Below are 21,382 nucleotides of genomic sequence, written 5' to 3'. Positions count from 1 at the left end.
AATGACATATCATTTGAAAATCAATTTTTTGAAAAAAAGACTTGGAAAGTATAGCAGTTCTCAATTTAAAATCATGTTAAATCCAAGTTGGTGGATCAAAGTCAGTCTTCATCATTTCTTTTGAAAAAATGAGTGACATTAGTCAAGAATATACCAATGTTGCTTGGATTAGTATTTATTTTCCTATATGGAGAAATATGAAGTAATGTTAGAATCACATTTTCATTCTGCAAGCTGATGTGACAACCGCAACCAACTTTTAGATAAGTTGTTGTTTAAAAGAGAGGAAAAAAAAAAACAAAGATTGATTGGGACTAATACATAAATATTGTGAGATAATTATAAGATAAACATGTGATGTATAATATTACTCATGAAAAAAATCATAAGCTACCAACCTTCTACAACCAAAAACAAAAATACCCAGTTGATGGGTTTGGCCATAAAGGAACCCACACAATAATCTAAAAACAAAACAAGTTGTAAACTTCATAATTATGTTAATCAAACATTATTTTTTTTTACTTTAGATTATGTTATAGTTATACCTCCCAAATGCAAGTATGTAAAATTGACTAAAACTTTTTTACTTATATTTATAGAGATGATGAATGTACAGGGGATTCTCTTTGATGAAATTGAGGAGTAATTCTATAAATCATTTTTGTGTCCCTCTTGAGTCCATCAAAAAATGATGTGGCTGTTAAAATTACTATTTGATTAAAATCCAATAATAATCAATCACAAGTTCAATGGTAATTTTAATAGCTACATCATTCTTAAAGGGACACAAAGGGGATTTGTAGCATTACTCTTAAATTGAGTGCTTTTTGTTAAGGGATGCTTCTTGGGGCTCAAGGAATGTCCGCCCACATTCAACACGAGACCATGAAGGGGCCCAATAATCCAAGAAGAGGCCCAGCTCATTTCAATGGGGCAACAAGATTGGCCTCACCATACTACCCTTAATAGATAAAAGATACACTATTAGAGCATTCACAATAGAGAAGCCAAATTTATATGCAAAATGGCTCATCAAAACTCACTTTTATCTAATTTAGCTAATAAATTTTTAAATGCATCTACATCCGATTAGCTATATTTCTATCTATTCTATTAAAATATTATTTTTTTTACTCTTTATTTGGAAAATTTATTGGGTATAAGTGGGAAAAGTTTTGGAAAAAAGAGAAAACGGGTGAGAGAAACAATAAAAAAATAAAACAGATTCCTTGACAAGTGTTTTTATATTTAGAGCATTCCCAATAGAAGAGTCAAATGTTACTTTTATCTAAAAGGGCTCTTCAAATATTTAAAAAACCCTCTACATTAGATTAGCCAAAAAAAAAATGTAAAATATATATTTGATTGGAGTAGCTAAAAAAAAAAAGCTAAATATAGCAGCACTTTTCAAGAGAGCCATTTTATTTTTAATTGTTTCTCTCACCTTTTTTATCTTTTTTCCCAAATATTTTCCTACTTTTTCTCTCGCATGTTCTATTTTTCCCAAAAATTTTCCCATTTTTACTCACATGTTCTCTTTTTCTCAAAATTTTGTCCACTTTTAATATTATTTAAATGATATAGATATAGCTAATCCGATATAAGAAACCTTTAAAAATTCATTAGCTAAACTACATAAAGTGTGTTTTGATAAGCCATTTTGCATAAAAATTTGGCTCTTCCATTGTGAATGCTCTTAGCATTTTTTTTTTCTTTGCTCTTCCAATCAAATATTCATTTTGTATTTTTTTTTTTTTTGGCTAATCCAATGTAAGAGATTTTTTACAAATATGATTAGTCATTTTAGATAAAAGTAGCATTTGGCTATTTTATTGTTAATGCTCTTATTAAGAGATGATTGTTGCACGGCCATAAGGCCATTGGATTACAACAATCATACCGGGTGATATCAACAAAAACTTAAAAGGATTGTTGTTGCATGGCCACAACCCACAAGGTCGCTGGATGATCATAATCCTATTGAATGATGTTAGCAAAAGCTTGCGACCTAGCCGAGGCGCTATTTATGAGAAACTATGGTGCAACTGACGTGTACTGCCCCCAAAATTAAATAATGAAAATACTTAACTTAGAATATTACTCGTAGTGCATCTATATTAATTAATTAGTAATTAGCTAAATTCACTACACAAACATTAACTTATTAGATTAATAATATAGGAAAAGGCATAATAAAAATAATAATTGAATATAAACATATCAACAACATCTACTATTATTATCAATAAAAGACACAAAGCTTCCAAAAGATATAACTACAAAATTTAACACCTCTAACTATTATACCCAAACTTGACAATGCAAACCGTTCGTTTGGCATTTTCATCCCAACGAAAATACTCACTCTACAACTTGATAACTTGCTAATTTGCAAAACACCGAAGTGTTTTACATGTATAAAAGTAACTGCGTAAGTCCACAACTTAGTAAGTAAATTGTTATAGAACTTGCTATGCAATGAGCCTTTAGTAACAAATCAAATTCCTTCAACTCTATTAACAAACAATGTTATGTGTTTTGCAAAATGGATCATTGTTGTCGTTGTTATTACGCTAATATGAAAATTGATTGGGTTTTAAAAATAGGGTGGACATAATTCACTTATAATTGAATGCATGAAAAATGTATAATAAGTAGTCTGTATTTAACAATCATAACCATCCTCAACATGATTTATTCGAACCCTTAGCCCATTCTCAATAGGATTAGCATTGTTATGAGGACCTATAGTACAACATCGGTACTCTGATGTTGCTGCGTATTGTCATTGTTAGTGGCCTAAATCCTAGGTGATCCACACCACTAACAATGCCACAATTGTGTCATATGTATATGGTGCGCTAGTCACTAATAAAGCCATTAGATCCAAAGTCAAACATAGAAATCAATATTTTTTACCATAGGGTAGAGCCTATATGTGTCTGTCATCTGTACATGACGAGCTAAATCATACGTTCAATTATTATAAACAGTATAATAAGCAAATATTTGTTTGAAACATTTGTAAAAATTTGATAAATTTAATAGACCCATGACTTAATTTATTGATTGAAACATGAAATTAGAATGTGGCAATATTAATTCTTATCTTATCCACCGCATGCATCTCCCCTGGACTGTGATTAAAACCTGTTGTGAAATGTTGATAAGGGCATTATACGCTCTTGTTTGGTCTATATCTGTTTTCGTTTTGATTTCTATGTGTTTTTACGATTTTGATTCATTTGTAATGTTTTGTTTGTGCACTTAGGTTGTGTTTGTTTTGATGTGAAATGATTTTCAAAATATGTTTTTTCATATTTTCTAGTGTTTGGTGTGACAAAAAATAATAGTCAACAAAAAATATTTGTGGTTTGACCATGGTTTCCATTTTTTAAAATCGTAAACAATTTTTCGAGTTTGAGTATCTCATTCTCAAATCGACAAACCCAGCTAAGACGTTGTCGAGACCCGATAGGGACCCGATTAAGACTTGACTGGGACTCCGCTGTGACTCGACTAGAACCCTATCGAGACCCCGCCGGGACTTGACCGAGACCTGACTAGGACTACGCCAAGACCTGAACGAGGCCTGACAAGGACCGCACCAGGACTTGATCAATATTCAACCCGACTAGAACTTGGTTAAGACATACCAAAACCTAGTTAGGACACTACCAGGACTCAGTTAGGACTTTGGGGCTTAGTACACATCTTTCCTTGACTATGTCATTCGGATATCGACCATCCTTCTTCTTCTGTGTGTGGATGTAAGACCGTGCACGAGTAAGAGGAGTGCCCACACGTATGGTCTGTCAAAAAAATAGAACATATATAAATAATGTTTACATCTATAAGTATATGGTAAATTACACACATACGGATGTGTCTCCATGGCGTAGCTCTTCGACCAGGTGCAATGGGGCGTATTGTTCAATGCTCACAAGCTTTTCATATAAACCTCATAATCCTACACAATTAACATTCTTAAAATGTTAATACTAACATAATTACAATTAATGAAACTACACAAAATTATAGTATAACTCATAACCTACCTTGTTCTGCTTGCTACACCATCTATCCAACAAGATCTCCAACTCGATGGCGTTGTACTCGGACAGCCTTTCTTACCCCACTCTCGCCCGTATGGTGACCGGAGTATCATCTGTCGTAATGGCCAAAACTTTTTTTTAACTCGTGCCTCAAAGTCCTCAACTTGGTGCCCATATCTTGAAACGCATCCTTATTTATAGCAGCCAAGCTGCACTTGGGCGGGACGAAAAAGTCTACCTGCATAAGTTCAAAATTGATAAATTGATAAAACCAAAAATATGTGTATATGTATATACATATAAACACACACATATATATGTACACCTTAGAGCGTATATATACATACATTAGGAGTGTTTTACATAGTAAAATACACATACTATCAAGGCGTCTCATATATCGTCCTTGGTACGCTCTGGTACCTTCGTCCAGTCGAAAATGTTTTCGGCATTCTACCGTTGGAAAAAACGGAGCCTTAATTGTACATTTATCTTTATAGTTGTTGTTGTTGTTGTTGTTTGTTTGTTTTTTTCTTTTTTTTTTTTTATAATTAAAAAGGTGAAAATGGGCAACCAGTGTAATTTTCTCCTCGCTGTGGAATGTCCGGTTTGAGCCATAGCTACTGCCTGAAAAGGCAAGCCCACCACTACAACTCCACCAAGGTGTAAGCCAATAATGCCCCTTCATAATAGCATCTAGTTCACGCATCTATTACCGTAAGTAGATTCGAACACGTGACCACTAAGATGAAAGGAAGGGGGGACTTTCCCTTTGCTGCATTACCTACTCAACTACCACCTTGGTGGTTTATAGTTGTTTTATATACATATATAGTTGTTGTATGTACACTCAGTTGTACTAGTGTCTATAATGTTTTGTTTTCATTTCATCTATTAAAAAAATAGCAAACGAGCCATAATATGTGTTAGGCAAGAGTAATGTTAAAAATCTTATTTTTATTCCACAAGGATGACGTAATAGTCATAATCAACCGTTGGATTCATCATTATTAAATAAAAAGTAAAAAATTAAGGGTTAGTTAAGACTTCTATAACAATATCGTTGGATAAAAATATGGTATATATGTGGTTTCTATATGGTGTCTCTCACATTAACTGTCCGAATTATTAGCAATTTGAACGACACACTAAACTCTTTAACGTGCAAAACTTTGAAGAATAATGATATATATCACATTTTTATTTTATAATTATTGTGCAACTGGTGTGATAATTCGGATTAAAAAAAAAAAAGAACAAAAAAAAAGGGAAAAAACTAATCTACTGGTCGTTGACTGTCTAGACAACTGTAGGGGTAAAAATGTTTACACACATTAACCCTTGGAATAGTAAAAAGTAGTAGTAAAGAAGCAAACGAAGAAGAGGGGGGAAAGAGAGCAGAGTGTTGAGTGAGAGAAATGAGGGAGAGAGGGAAAGGTACGGAGCCATCGGTGGACGAGAGGTACACGCAGTGGAAGTCGCTGGTGCCGGTTCTCTACGACTGGCTCGCCAACCACAACCTCGTTTGGCCTTCTCTCTCTTGCCGGTCTGCACTACTCTAACCCACCCTTTTTCACTCTCTTTTGCCGGTCTGTACTACTGTAAAACCCATTTTTCACTCACTCTTTCTCTCTCTAGGGTTTGTCTTTTTCTCTGGGCTTTAAGTTGGATAATGTGGGCTTCTATGTCTCTTTTGGTGCTAGAAAGGTTGGGAAAACAAAGGGAGGGGGAAGAAAAGTGAAGTAGGTTGAAATGGTGGTTTATTTTTTTCTAATGGTTTTATGCTGTTTTGGGCCTGGAATTTGATGAAACACTAGAAGAAATTGCAATGTAGCTGATCCTTGCAATTATCTCTAAAGGCTTTTTTTTTTTTTTTTTTTTTTTTTTTTTTTTTCAGTTTTGTTCGAAGACAATTTATTTTGCAAATGTATTTACTTTTCTGGGCTTTTTTTTGGGTCATACTGGTTTCACTGTCTCTTTTGGATGCTGGGAAAGTTTGGGAAAAGAAAATAGAAGAGAAGAAGGAAAATGTGATAGATTGAAACTACGGATTTTGGGTTTTTTGTCGTCTTGGTCTCTAGAATATGAAGAGAGGATAAATTAAGACCCTCTTTCTTTCTGGCTTTGGGGTTTTCATTCAATAGCCTAAACATGAATTTCATTATTGTTCAGCTGTTGGAACTTGGACAATGTCTTTTTCAGAATGCTTTTGGTATTGAATTGTTTTTTCTAAATCTGTTTGGCGGCTGGGAAAATTGTGAGTAAAGGAAAAGAGAAATGAATTTGTGAGGGATAATGTCTTAAAAGCATTAATTTGTGAGGGATAATGCTTTAGTTTTCAAAGCATGAATGCAGTGGAATAAAAATACGATTGTGCTGGTATGCACTCGTATGCATGTGTTTGTTTTGGATTACGTGTGATATCATAATTTTTTTTTTTTTTGTTAAGTACGTTTGATATCATAAATTCATTGATAGTACATGTGTAACACCCTTATCCCATATTGGGAAGACGAGAAAAAGCCCACATAGAATGGGTGGTTTATAAAGATAGTCATGTGTGCTAAGTCTCACATTGCCTAGTTACTAGGTGAAACTGAGCTTTATAATGAATTCAAAGCTTCAAATTGACTAGTTCTTTTGGGGTAATAGCACAGATGTGGCTAACACTTTTTCCCTGGTAGCACTGCATGATGAGGCCTTGATGAGGACGTCAAAATTTAAGAGGGGTAGTTTGTAACACCCCGGTCCCATATTGGGAAGATGAGAAGAGAAGCCAATTGACTAGTCCTTTTGGGGTAATAGCGTAGATGTGGCTAGTGCTTTTTTCCTGGGTTGTTACAGCATGAGTTTGATTGTGTATGTGCGTGGAAATACAAATGCATAGACAATTTTTATATTTAGAATTTCATATGCGAAAATGGATTGAAGCTGCGAAGTTTCAAATGTGAACTGATTCTTTTTTTGTGGTTTGTATTGATAGATGGGGTCCACAACTGGAGCAAGCCACTTACAAGAATCGTCAACGTCTTTACCTTTCGGAACAGGCAAGATAAAATTTTCTCTTGCAGCATTTTAATCTGCATTTCATCATTGATTGTGAAGGCATTGTGTTGATGTGGAATAATAGTTGTAAAGGAAAGAAGGAAATTAGCATTAATTTGATTTTATAATAGTAGTTGTAAATGATCCTTTCAAATCATTTTCCTATTCTTCTTAATTGTGGTGAATTTTTAGGGGCAAAAGTTACTTTAAATTTGAAAACAGATGGCTTTGTTGAGAAGGTGAGGAGGCATTGGCGAATTTTAGAGGGGCATAAGTTACTTTAAATTTGTCCTAGTTTTGTATTGGCTCAGAAACTAAAAGCTTGAAAGCTGACTTAAAAACGTGGAATGAAACAAAGTTTGGTAATATGGAGAATAAAAAAAGGGCTCTTCTTGATGATATAAAAGGCCTACATGGGGTTGAAGAACATAGATCTGTTTCTAGCAAGGAGAAATTGTGGAAGGATGCGACTACAATTGAGTTGGAGAAATCTTTTCTTTTGGAGGAGGTGAGTTGGAGGAAAAATCCGAGGGCATTGCCATTGCAAGGATTTCTCTTCTATAAATAGGCTAGCTTATTATGTAAAACTCAATTAATTGAATTATAATCAAATCAAAGAATTTTCTCTCAAATACTTTGCGGGGTTTTATCTTTCTTTTAGCCTGCGGGCTTGTTTTATCTTTTTGGGTAGAATACGAAGACGCTTCTCCTTGCAAAATCAAAGACGCTGCTCTTTGATTAGTTACCTTAGTCTTCCGCTACGCCAGTTGGTATCAGAACAGGTTTTATCCTGATCATGGCCAATCAGCACAACAATGACGTTCCCCTTAACGACGCTGCTCATGACAGGGAGGCTCTTTCGAGAGCCGAATTTCAAACGTTCCAGCAGACAACGTAGTAGGAGTTATGCCAATTGCGAGAGATGATGGAGCGCATGCACATAGGTCCTAATCGTAATTACAGGGACAATGATGCCCATGATGACGATGGGATCCGAGTGAGGCGTATTCCTCACCAACGACCTGCACCCATAAACCGACCACCGGTCTATGAAGATCTTAGTGACGATGAAGACTTCGCTGAAGGAGTGTTCAGACAAAACATGGGAGTAGATCGATGGGGTGAAGGACCTAGGGGCGTCGGTTGTGGTGGTGCAGGCTTCAGAGGTTATGAGCGCGGTGGAGCTGGCCATATGGGGAATGTCTATGAAGGCGCCGGCTACTGCGATGCTTATGGAGAGCAACCCAGACGTCAAGATCACGGTAGGGAGGAATCCCACGAATACCGAACGAAGATTTATCTCCCATCATTCATCGGGCATCTTCAAATCGAAGATTTCTTAGATTGGGTGATGGAGGTAGAGAGGTTCTTTGATTATATGAGTATTCATGAGGATCGCAAGGTGAATTTAGTGGCATACAAGTTCAAGGGAGGAGCTTTTGCTTGGTGGGAAAAATTATAGATTTCCCGAGCCTGACAAGGGAAGGGACTTGTAACTTCATGGTTGAAGATGAAGCGGCTACTCAAAGCATGGTTTTTACCCCCAGACTTTGAGCAGTGGCTATTCCAACAATACCAAGAGTGTCAACATGGAGGTCAAACCATCCAGGCGTATGTTGATGATTTCTATAGCCTATCTGCCCGGAATGATCTCATGGAGACAGAGGATCAACAAGTTGCAAGGTTTATTGGTGGACTGTGTGTGGCAATACAAGATAAGGTTTCTATACATCCTGTCTTTACTTTGAACGAGGCAGTTAGTTTGGCAACCTGAGCGGAGAAGAAACTGGAGAGGCCTAGAGCATCAACCTAGGAGCGAAACCCGAACAATTCGACGAGACCAACACAGAGTCGAGGAAAACAACCTCTAGTCCCGACAGTCAATCCAAGTCAACCAGTGACTTCCATGGGAAAAGGAGCTAGTAGCAGTTCAAACACCCCGAGACAACCAGCCAACAATTCGTACGCACGGCCCGGTCTAGACAAGTGTTTCAAATGCAACCAACCAGGACATAGGTTGCATCAATGTCCTCGGAGGCAGATGGTAAATTTGATCGAACCTAAGCCAGAGGAAGGGTCCGAGAATAGAGATATTGATACATCCAAGTATGAGGAAGAGGAGTTGGCTGACTCTGATGAGGGAATCCCACTTTCCCGATCCTTAATAATTCAACGTTTACTCTTGACCCTGAGGCAAGATGATCAATCTCAAAGGCACAAGATTTTTCGTACTCGCTGCACAGTCAACCACAGGGTATGTGATGTGATTATTGACAGTGGTAGTGGGGAGAATGTATTGTCTAAGGAGATGGTTTCGAAGTTGGGTTTGAAAACTGAGAAGCACCCAGCCTCATACAAGATCGGATGGATCAAGCAAGGAACCGAGACACTAGTAACCGAGAGATGTCGTTTCACATTTTCGATTGGTAAGCATTACTCGGATTCTATTTTGTGTGATGTAGTGGAGATGGACGCATGGCACTTAATCCTGGGAAGGCCTTGGCAGTTTGACGTGGATGCCCAGCAGCAAGGAAGAGCTAACGTCTACACTATCTTTTGGGATGGTCGGAAGATAACATTTCAACCCTTACAAGAAGTCGAAAATTCTATTCATTCCAAGGGTAAGCCAGTCCTCCTATCCACTGGATTAGAATTTATAGAAGTTAAGGAGGCCCGAGACATCATTGCATTGGTGACCAATGGAACCCCGAGCTTCGTCTCACAAGAAGTTCCCGAGATAATGCGACCGATGTTAGAAGAATTCCAAGACATCATGCCTGAAGGACTGTCGCCCATGAGAGATATCCAACACTATATTGACTTAGTGCCGAGAGCAAGTCTCCCGAACTTGCCACATTATCGAATGAGCCCAAAGGAGAATGCTATTTTGCAAGAGCAGGTAGAGGGGTTAATTCGGAAGGGACACTTGCGAGAGAGTCTGAGTTCACGTGCAGTACCGGCCCTACTTGTACTGAAGAAAGATGGGAGTTGGCGAATGTGTGTGGATAGCCGAGCAATAAACAAGATCACGGTCAAGTATCGGTTTCCTATTCCCTGAATAGGTGACATGTTTGATATGCTATCTGGGGCTAAGATTTTTTCGAAGATTGACTTGAGGGGTGGATATCACCAAATCCATATACGGTCGGGAGATGAATGGAAAACTGTGTTCAAGACTAAAGAGGGGCTTTACAAGTGGATGGTGATGCCTTTCGGTCTTTCGAATGCACCAAGCACTTTCATGCGACTCATGAATTAGGTATTGAAACCTTTTACCGGAAAATTTGTTGTTGTCTATTTCGATGATATTCTTATCTATAGTCGCAACCTGGTGAATCACATGGATAACGTGAGGAAAGTGTTGGAGGTCCTCCGTGAAAATAAGTTGTTTATCAACTTAAAGAAGTGTAGTTTCATGATAGATCAGTTACTCTTCCTCGGATTTGTAGTCAGTGCCGATGGAATCCGAGTGAATGAAGAGAAGGTGAGAGCAATCCAAGAATGGCCCACACCCAAGTCAGTGGGAGAAGTAATAAGTTTCCATGGGTTAGCAAGTTTCTATAGAAGGTTCGTTCGGAATTTCAGTAGTATTGTAGAACCAATCACCGAGTGTATGAAGAAAGGAAAATTCAATTGGGGTGATGAAGCTGAGCGAAGTTTCTCAATCATCAAAGAAAAGCTATGCATAACACCTGTACTTGCCTTACCCGACTTTGACAAGTTGTTTGAACTTGAGTGTGATGCATCAATCGTTAGGATAGGAGCTGTGTTATCTCAAGAAGGGAAGCCTGTGGAATTTTTTAGTGAAGCAAGACAAAAGTGGTCAACATATGAGTTAAGGCTTTATGCTGTCTTGAGAGCCCTCAAGGTGTGGGAGCACTACCTGATCCAACGAGAGTTTGTCCTCTATACTGACCATCAAGCATTAAAGTTCATCAATAGTCAAAAGAATCTGAATCAGATGCATGCTTGGTGGGTTTCTTACATCCAACGGTTCACTTTTTCTCTCAAGCATAAGTCGGGAAAACTGAATCGTGTAGCTGATGCTTTGAGCCGCCGAGCTACCCTACTGATCACCATGAAAGCTGAAGTGACTGGATTCGAGTGCCTAAAGGAGTTATATGAGGAAGATGAAGATTTTGGTAAAACCTGGAAGCGTTGCAAGGCAGGGCAACCAATTTTCGAGATACATATTCAAGAGGGGTATTTATTTCGAGGGAATCGGCTATGCATTCCGAGGAGTTCCTTACAGGAACAAATAATCCGAGAATTACATGCTAGAGGTTTGGGTGGTCATCTGAGAAGAGACAAGACTATTGCTCTTGTAGAGGAGCGGTATTATTGGCCGCAACTGAAGAAAGAAGTTGGTAATTTTGTTCGAAGATGCCAGACTTGTCAAGTCGCCAACGGGCAAACCCAAAATACGGGATTATACATGCCTCTACCAATACCGGAAGCACCGTGGGAAGATGTATCCATGGATTTTGTATTGGGTCTCCCGAGAACCCAATGAAGAGTAGATTCTATAATGGTAATTGTGGATAGATTTTCCAAAATGGCTCACTTTGTTGCTTGCAAGAAAACATCTAATGCTGTTCAAGTGGCCAATCTATTCTTCCGAGAGGTGGCTCGATTGCATGGAGTCCCAAAGTCTATCACTTTTGACCGAGACACCAAGTTCTTGTCTCACTTTTGGTGAACATTATGGCGGTTCGACAGAGCATTGAACATTAGTAGCACGAGCCATCCGCAAACGGACGGGCAGACAAAAGTTGTTAATCGAACTCTAGGTAATTTACTTCGGTGTATTGCAGGTGACAAACCGAAGCAGTGGGACCTGACTTTAGCTTAGGCTGAGTTTGCCTACAACAACATGGTGAATCAATCTATTGGGAAGGCACCGTTCGAAGTCATCTATGGGAGAACTCTGAGACTTGCAGTAGATCTTGCAGCTTTACCTAAGTTACCGGAAGCAAGTGTGGCAACGGAGCATTTAGCAGAACGGGTGAAAGCTACCCAAGAGGGAGTTCTTCAGCATCTAGAAGAATCCTATGCCAAGTACAAGACGACAACAGACAAGGGTTGGCAATCGAAGATTTTTCGAGAAGGAGATCTTGTGATGGTGTATTTATGCAAGGGGCGACTGCCGACTGGTACTTCTGGAAAGTTGAGGAATAATAAGTATGGTCCATGCAAGGTACTAAAAAGGATTAACGACAATGCACATGTCATCGATCTTCTAGAAGAAATGGCGATATCCTCAACATTCAACATGACATACATTTTTGAATATTTTCCACCAGAGGAGTCAGAACTTAACTCGAGGACGAGTTCTTTTCAAGAAGGGGAGACTGATGTAGGACGTGTGTGTCTCCACGCCAAGAATAAATAGTTTACTTTAGTTTATTTTTATTTTATAATCCTTTCCCTACTAGGAGTATATTTACTTTTCCTATTAGAGTTATGTTTACTTTTCTACTAAGATTAAATTTATTTTCTCTACTAGAAGTAGGTTTACTTTTTTCTTGCAAGGATTTCTCTTCTATAAATAGGCTAGCTTATTATGTAAAACTCAATCAATTGAATTATAATCAAATCAAAGAATTTTCTCTCAAATACTTTGCGGAGTTTTATCTTTTTGGGTAGAAGACAAAGACGCTTCTCTTTGCAGAATCAAAAACGCTGCACTTTGATTAGTTACCTTAATATACCAACTGACGTAGCGAAAGATTAAGGTAACTAATCAAAGAGCAGTGTCTTTGATTCTGCAAGGAGAAACGTCTTCGTCTTCTACCCAAAAAGATAAAAACAAGCCCGCAGGCTAAAAGAAAGATAAAACTCCGCAGAGTATTTGAAAAAAAATTCTCTAATTTGATTATAATTCAATTGAAGTTTTACATAATAAGCTAGCCTATTTATAGAAGAGAAATCCTTGTAAGAAAAAGTAAACCTACTTTTAGTAGAGAGTAAATCTAATCTTAGTAGGAAAGTAAGCATAATTCTAATAGGAAAAGTAAATATACTCATAGTAGGGAAAGGATTATAAAATAAAAATAAACTAAAGTATTTATTCTTGGGGTGGGGACACACATGTCCTACATCAGATAGGGAGGTTTTGGAGGCGGTGAAAGACATGAATAAAAATCTAGGTCCTTATGGTTTTCTTAAGGCGTTCTTTCAAACTTGTTGGGATGTTATCAAAGTAGATGTCATGACAGTCGTGCTTAAGTTCCATCAGCATGGTAAGTTTGAATGCTACTTTAATTACCCTTATTCCTAAGAAAGTTGGGGTTGTTGAGGTGAAAGACTTTCATCATATCAGTCTGCTGAGTGGTGTTTACAACATTATTGCAAAGGTCTTGGCAAATAGATTGAAAACTGTGTGGGAGAATATCATTTCAAAACTCAATGCTTTTATCAGAAATTGTCAAATCTTAGATTATGTTCTCATCACCAATGAATGTCTAGATAGCCGTCTCAAATCAGGTGAGCTGGGAGTTTTGTGTAAATTGGACTTAAAGAAGGCTTATGACAACGTTAGCTTGGACTTTTTGTTATACATGTTAAGGAGATGTGGCTTTGGGGAGAAATGGTGGTGGTGGATTGCACACTGCATATCCATAGTTCGCTTCTCTATTCAGACTATTCTGATTAATGGTACACCCTATAATTTTTTCAATAGTTCTCGTGGCATGAGACAGGGCGACCCTTTCTTCCCCTTCTTATTTGTAATTGTTATGGAAGCTTTGAGTTGAATGATGTCAGCCACTGTGAATGGAGGTTTTATCTTAGGAATTTTTATTTATTTTTTATTTTTTATTTTGTGGGGACTATGACTGATGATTCGTTATCTACCTCTCATTTCCTTTTTGTTGGTAATGTGCCAAATGTGAGTGTTCTGGCTCGTATTCTAGGTTGCAAGCTTTTGCCTTTGCCCATTAGATATTCAGCCACCTTTTGGGTGCTCCTTTTAAGGCTAAATTTACATGGGATACAATCATTGAGAAAATGGAGAGAAGACTATCTAGGTGGAAAAGACTACTTATCCAAGTAAAGTTGATTAAGAGTTTCCAACCTTCCTACCTATGTCCTTTCCCTTTTTATCCTAGTTGGTGTTGCTAATATGTTAGAACAATTGTAGAGGGATTTGTTTTAGGGTGGTTTGAATAACGAGTCTAAATTCTTTTTGTTAATTGGAAGAATATTTTATGTTTGTACTCTTCATCTTGGAGAGTTGGGGATCAAGAGTTTGCTTACTTTCGATCAAGCTCTATTGGAAAAGTGGTTATGGAAGTTTGCTGTGGAGAGAAGTTTTTTGGCGTCAGGTAGTAGATAAAAAATATGGTAGTTTGGCAGGTGGTTGGTGCACTTGCGTTGTCATTGGGCCTTATGGGATGCGTCTTTGGAAACATGTTTGTAAGGGTTGGAATGCCTTCTCATGTTTTGTTAGTGTTGAGGTGGGTGATGCTCTCGACCAAGTTTTGACATGATGTTTGGTATGGAGATCCTTCTTTGAAGGATTCTTTTTTCGGAGTTATTTTGCCTTACAAGGAAGAGGATGCTCTGGTGGCTGACCTTATGATTGCTCACAATGACTTGGTACATTGGGACATTAATTTTATCATATTGCGCATGATTGGGAGGAAGACTCTGTTTCCTCTTTTTTCAATGTATTGTATTCCCTTAGGATGGGCCGGGGAGGTGGCGATAAGTTATGTTGGATTCCTTCGAAAAGACAATCTTTTGAGGTCCCCAACTTTAACTCCTTCCCTTGGAAGATCATTTGGAGGACCAAGTCTCCTTTGAGGATGGCTTTTTTCACTTGGACAACATCTTTTGAAAAAATTCTCACTTTGGGTAATTTCCGCATGCGTCACATTTTAGTGATAGATTGGTGTTATATGTGTAAAAAGAATGGAGAAACTCCGGATAATCTGCTTCTTCATTGTAATGTCGTGAGAGATTTGTGCAATATAGTTTTTCAGATGCTTGGAGGAGAGTGGGTTATGCCTAGATAGGTGGTTGATCTTCTGGCTTGTTGGAAAGGAAGGGTCATTCGGAATGTGATCCCTTTATTTTTAATGTAGTGCATTTGGAGAGAAATGAATGCTTGAAAATTCGATGATTGCGAAAAGACGAGTTCAAATCTACAACTTTGTTTCTTAGATCTTTCTTTAAGTGGATCTCTGCTAACGCCCTTCTCAATATCTCTAGCTTTGTAGATTTTTGCGCTCTCCTTTCTTGTTCTTAATTTACTTGGTATTTTTTTCTTGTATACTTCCTGTATACTTGGGTTGCACTCCTCATACTTTATGAACTTGTTTTACTTATCAAAAAAATAATTATGGGATGTTTTGGAGAATAAGTTATTTTGGAAGTAAAATTCAGTCATAAGCATTTCTATGAGCTTAATGCACCTACTTCTGGTGGCAGGTCAATATTAAGCTTTAAATTTACTCATGAGAGTGATTAGTTAGAATTTTTTTATGCATTCTAGATTAAGATTTGCTACTGCCAAATCTTTCTGCTGTATTTTAATTGTTGATCATATGACAAATGGTTAGTGTTATTGAACTTGTTGCATGTAGGAATATGGAATTTTTGTTATGATGTGCATTTGTGTTTTACTCATATGGGGTAGATATTATTTTTTTGATAACTAATGTTGTGTATATCAAAAAGATGGGGTAGGTACCATGCGAGTGATTTTTTGTCAATTATTGTGCATCATCTTGTTTACTCTGGGATTGTATATGTTGATTTATCCTGATCGTTTTGCTTACCTTGGTCTTTTTACTCAGACTGATGGCAGCGTTCCGAATACCCTCGTCATAGCAAACTGTGAGGTTGTTAAACCTAGAGTTGCAGCTGCAGAGCACATATCACAGGTGATCTGATGAAAATGCTCTATTCATAGTCCCGGTCCCAGCTCCCATTTATTTTCCATTGCTGTGCTGTGAAGATGTTATCTTATATATTGCATTATCTTTTTATCCTCTGGTTGCTTGATCTTACAGTTCAATGAGGAAGCACGTTCTCCCTTTGTGAAGAAGTACAAAACTATTATACATCCTGGCGAGGTACATGTGACTTTTAAAGAAAACTGCATTTCTACTTAAAATAGCTGCAAATGAAGAGCTTTGAATCCTTTTAGCAATCTGCGATTATTGTTGTAATTATTATTATCATTGTTTGGTAGTACTGCTACTGCTATTGCTACTATTATTATTATTTTTATTATTTATTGTTCTTCTTTTTTTTTTTTCTTTTTTTTTGCAGGTGAACAGAATCAGGGAACTCCCACAGAATAGTCATATAGTGGCCACACACACAGATAGTCCTGATGTAAGCATTTATTTAAATGTTCTCTCTCTCCTTCCCTCCCTCCTTTCTCTCTCTCTCTCTCTCTCTCTCTCTACTTTTACTTTTCATTGTAGATTATCATTATTTAAGGTTTTAAATCACGTGTTGCCTTTGAATTTGAAGTTAAAAAACTTGGGAAGCTCAATGTGCGTTAAGTTTTTGAGTTTATGCAACAGGTCCTAATTTGGGATGTTGAGACTCAGCCAAATCGTCATGCTGTTCTGGGAGCTACAAATTCTCGTCCAGATCTGGTGTGCCCTGTGCAGAGAAAATTTGTTATTTATTTCATGGCAATCCCTTTTTATGAATTGTCATGTATTGTATATCACAGATACTGATATATTCTAAATTGATATTTACGATGTTGTATTAGGATGCATATAGTGCATGGTTATATTGTTATTATCTAATTATATTTGCAATCTGAAATCTGCACACTAGTGCAGTTAGCTGTTAACATGGGTTTTTTCTTGGGTATTAGGATGCATATGGTGGATGGTTATATTGTTATTATCTAATTATATTTGCAATCTGAAATCTGCATGCTAGTGCAGTTAGCTATTAACATGGGTTTTTCCTTTTTTAAATACTTGGGAAATTCATTTATTCTTATGGCTTTGTTATCTGTTCCTTCTTGGGGTGAAATTGAATTTCTTCTCTCTTGGGGTAAAATATAAGGCTGGCAATTATTAACTTTAAACGCATCGTGTGCAGATACTGACTGGGCATCAGGACAATGCTGAATTTGCTCTTGCTATGTGCCCTACTGAACCCTTTGTGCTTTCTGGAGGTGGGATTTCTTCTAATATTGTTTTATTAATCACACACATGGTTCAATGTGTGATGAATTTATATTATGTTTGTGCCTCTTTCAATGCCAGCTAATTTACAATCTGGTATGAAATTTTGCTCACAAGTATATGGAGGGATGTCATGATGCATTTGTAATTGGATAACTTCACTTTGTAGTTCCTCAGATAATGTCAATGTTACAGTTTACTTCCCCTTTGTGATGTACTTGAGTTGATCATCTTCTTACTCTTCTTAAGTTATGAACTATATTTCCGTTTGAATCATCTCATTGGTGGGGGAAATTTTTGTGACAGGCAAGGACAAGTCTGTAGTTTTGTGGAGTATACACGATCATATCTCGACTTTAGCAGCAGACACAGGGGCTACAAAGTCTCCGGGTTCTGGAGGCACCAATATTAAGCACGCTTCCAAGGTTGGTGGGAGTAATGACAAACCTGTAGATAGTCCTTCTATTGGTCCACGAGGTATCTACCAAGGGCATGAGGATACTGTAGAAGATGTGCAGTTCTGCCCAACAAGGTAGCTTTACCAATCACAGTCAAATGCTTCAATATTGTACTTTTATGTAGTTTGGTCTTCATGATTTTCCCACCAACTTATAATTCATCACATATTTGTAATTGTGCATTTCATTTAGTGATGTAAGCATATTCTTTTTTGTTTTGTTAGTCGGTCATTTGATTAGAAGTAGGACTGGAAATTACCCCAATGGAAACATTTCGATAAAAAATGAAGCTCTCCCCTATGTCCTGAATCCTATCTCCTTTTTGTTTTGTTTTATAATTGTTTTAATCACTATAGGTAATTTTTCCCTGCATTTCTGATGTGCTTTTATTGTGTTATTTGCTATTTGTGGGTTGAAGTGCACAGGAGTTCTGTAGTGTTGGTGATGATTCTTGCCTCATACTATGGGATGCAAGAGTGGGATCTACTCCAGTTGCCAAGGTTGCGATTCTTCCTTTTATGTCTATCAGTTTACTATGCCCTGGCAATCTGTGCTACAACACTAAGTTTTTTTAGATACTGGTACTTAACTATAATAGGAATTTGGGAATTTTAGTTCTTTTCTCATCATGGTTGTTTTAGTTATATGACCCCTCTTTCTTTTTTATGATGCAAGTTTTGTGTTGTAGAATTGGATTGCTATTACCTTTTTTTTCTCATGTCTTCGCGTTTGATGTTTGATTTGACTCTGATATTTTGGCTGTCATTTTGGCAGGTTGAGAAAGCTCATGATGCTGATCTTCATTGTGTTGATTGGAACCCTCATGATGTAAATTTCATTCTGACAGGGTACTTATTTCTTTCAAGCTTTGCATACTAAAATGATCACTTAGGACACTTCACTGTGGAATATATCATGATCTGTGTGCTGTCGTTTTCATCTTTTTCTGTTTCTTAACCCATTTGAACTTGACATTTTCATTTACCAAAATTTATCATGAAGTTCTTTGGTTTATTTGAATTTGCTTTACTTTTATTTCAGATCTGCTGATGCTACTGTTCGCATGTTTGATCGCCGTAACCTCACTTCTGGGGAAGTTGGATCACCTGTTCATAAGTTTGAGGGTCACAATGCTGCTGTCCTTTGCGTACAGGTGACAGAAAATTTTTTGGCCTTATTTCCTTGACTTTATATTACGTCTTTCCTTTCATTATATCTGTAGAAATATGGTCTATTTAGTTTATTGTTATTTTTGACAAAAGTTGTGCTTTTGTGATCAGTGGTCTCCAGACAAGTCATCTGTCTTTGGAAGTTCTGCTGAGGATGGCGTTTTGAACATCTGGGATCATGAGAAGGTGTGAAGCTATAATTTTTTTTTTTTTTTTTCCCATTATAGCTTTAAGATATATAGAAGGGGAATACATGCAAAACGTTTAAGATTTCCAGTGACCCAATTTGCTTTTTATGGATGTGGCTTGTATTCTCTGTTGGAATTGATTCATGAGCAAACTGTTTTTTCCAGAAATGAAGCTGTTTCAATTATTGATTAGCAGTTATGGTGGTTTTGTGATTGTCCCAAGTGCCAAGTTTAAATGATTGATTAGCATCTAGGGTATTTTTGTGGTTGTTCCAAGTGCCAATTTTCTGCTTATCTCAAGCTTCAGGGCAATGTACAAAATAAGCCTGTTCCATTCGTTGGGTATTATGCTTCAGTAGTGAGGGTATCATTGTAATGGTCCCTATTAGTATGAATAATTTTAAGTATTATTCTGTATCAGATACTTTTTACTTATTTTCTGGATATTCTAGTCATATATGGGTTTGAACTTTGAAGCATTTTGAATTAAAAGTAATTTAGAGCTATTAGATGAGAGTTGATTTGCTCCAACAAGATCTTCCCCATGCTTTCAACATCACTCTTATGCACTTCTTTTGGTTAAATCTTGTTGGCGTGGGGTGGAAGGAAGTGTTTGTCCCCACTTTCTTTCTTTTTGTGTTTTTTCATTTGTATTTCTGTTAGCTGTGGCAAAGCAAATAGAAACCCTTGTTTCCTTGATCAATTCAGGAAATTAGCAACTTTGTTGTTTCTTAAGAGTTTGTCCCAATCTAAAACTCATCGCTATATTCTTTGCTTTTCCTTTTATTTTATTTTTTATTTTTTAAATGGGTATGGCTATATTCCTGCTTTGTTATTGTAACATTTATGTTTCTTGTACTATATGCATAACTGATTCTATTGCCTTTCAGGTTGGCCAAAAGCAAGAGTCTGTAGGTTCCAGAATGCCAAATGTTCCTCCAGGCTTATTCTTTCGACATGCTGGGCATAGGTATGAATCTGTGTATCTTCTATGAATGTGTGCTTTACTATACATCAGAGAAGAAATCTGTACAGGATTGTTCTGCAACTTTTGGTCTTAGTTGCTTCTTGTCTATTGGGGTGATAATGTACTTCCATGCTTTTTATAGCTTCTATTTTCTAATGTTTCCATACATAGTAATTGATTTTTATTTGATGCATGTAGGGACAAGGTTGTTGACTTCCACTGGAATGCATCTGATCCCTGGACTATTGTCAGTGTGTCTGATGATTGTGAAAGTACTGGAGGAGGTGGTACACTGCAGGTAATCAATATATTTCTCAACAGTAGTTTCAGCATCTCTGAGAATTGTAGCTTCTCTTTCGTTGTTCAATAGTAAAAAATGAGTAATGCTATTTAGTAAACTATTATACGACTGACATACAACTTGAATGACGTGGCAATGAAAAATGAAAATCAGTCCTTATAATTGACTTGTACCAAAAATATAGTGGTTCAAGATATGATACATTTTTCTGTTTGCACAACTGTACATTCCTTTGATGGAAGTGTGATTGTTTTCGTGCAGATATGGCGGATGATTGATTTGATTTACAGGCCCGAAGAAGAAGTGTTAGCTGAGCTTGATAAATTCAAATCGCACATATTAACATGTTCCTCTTAAAAAAGTGGTGGAACTTTCGTTTTCTAATTTGCTAATGTCAATGGGAGACTCCTATCTTAAGGATGGAAACATTTCCTCTGTAGTACAATGTTTTGTTGGTTCAGAATTTGGCTATTAAGAATTTAAGTACTCTCTCTCTCTCATTAGGGGAAAAAACTTATAGCGCGGGTAAGATTACTTCGATGCTCATTTCAAGTTAATAGATTAGATTTCACAGATGTATTTGGTGCATATGATGTTACGTGGTAAATATGTTGCTATATCATTTAAACTTTTCAAATGATTTGGTATCATATATACCAATAGATGCAACAAAATAAAATATTGATTATGAAATGTAAAGGATTCTTATATCTTCGGCCATGACTTAGCAATTAATGTCCACCGTTTTAAAGATGCACATAGCTGTTGGTTATGAATTTGAGTAACATACATTAGTTATTTACACTACTTAATAGGGGGAAAACGCTTATTCTAAATTGAGGAATGCTACACTTGTATTTTTTGACACAATTTTATTACACCTATAAGTGGTTTTTAAAACTACCATTGAATATGAGATATATTTTTATTTTTTATTTTTTAAAAATAATTAAAATTTCCAAACTTCTTTCTTAGGAATGGCTAGCCATTTTACTGAGTTGGATTAAGCTTTTAACAATTTCATATGAAAACC

General features: G+C 36.8%; 1 protein-coding gene across 1 annotated transcript; it reads left to right on the top strand.

Annotated features, from left to right (window-relative positions):
* The first annotated feature begins 5,428 nt into the window (after positions 1-5,428).
* Positions 5,429-21,064, top strand: LOC132186899 (WD-40 repeat-containing protein MSI4). Its single transcript, XM_059601012.2, has 15 exons — positions 5,429-5,604; positions 7,042-7,105; positions 15,905-15,991; positions 16,121-16,183; positions 16,383-16,448; positions 16,643-16,717; positions 17,181-17,256; positions 17,573-17,798; positions 18,143-18,224; positions 18,499-18,572; positions 18,766-18,877; positions 19,005-19,079; positions 19,972-20,051; positions 20,247-20,346; positions 20,611-21,064. The coding sequence occupies exons 1-15, from the start codon at positions 5,477-5,479 to the stop codon at positions 20,704-20,706; spliced, it is 1,404 nt and encodes a 467-aa protein (XP_059456995.2). The 5' UTR covers positions 5,429-5,476; the 3' UTR covers positions 20,707-21,064.
* Positions 21,065-21,382: the final 318 nt, after the last annotated feature.

This window comes from Corylus avellana, chromosome 6 (assembly GCF_965113065.1).
Source record: "Corylus avellana chromosome 6, dhCorAvel1.hap1.2, whole genome shotgun sequence".
Taxonomy (NCBI): Eukaryota; Viridiplantae; Streptophyta; class Magnoliopsida; order Fagales; family Betulaceae; genus Corylus; species Corylus avellana.
The sequence above is the reverse complement of the archived record's forward strand: the minus strand, read 5'-3'. Positions and strand labels throughout refer to the sequence as shown.

Coding starts and splice junctions, on each gene's coding strand:
- LOC132186899 (XM_059601012.2), top strand. CDS start 5,477: ATGAGGGAGAGAGGGAAAGGTACGGAGCCATCGGTGGACGAGAGGTAC. Junction 16,449..16,642: donor CACACACAGATAGTCCTGAT/GTAAGCATTTAT, acceptor TTTATGCAACAG/GTCCTAATTTGGGATGTTGA. Junction 20,052..20,246: donor TTTCGACATGCTGGGCATAG/GTATGAATCTGT, acceptor TGATGCATGTAG/GGACAAGGTTGTTGACTTCC.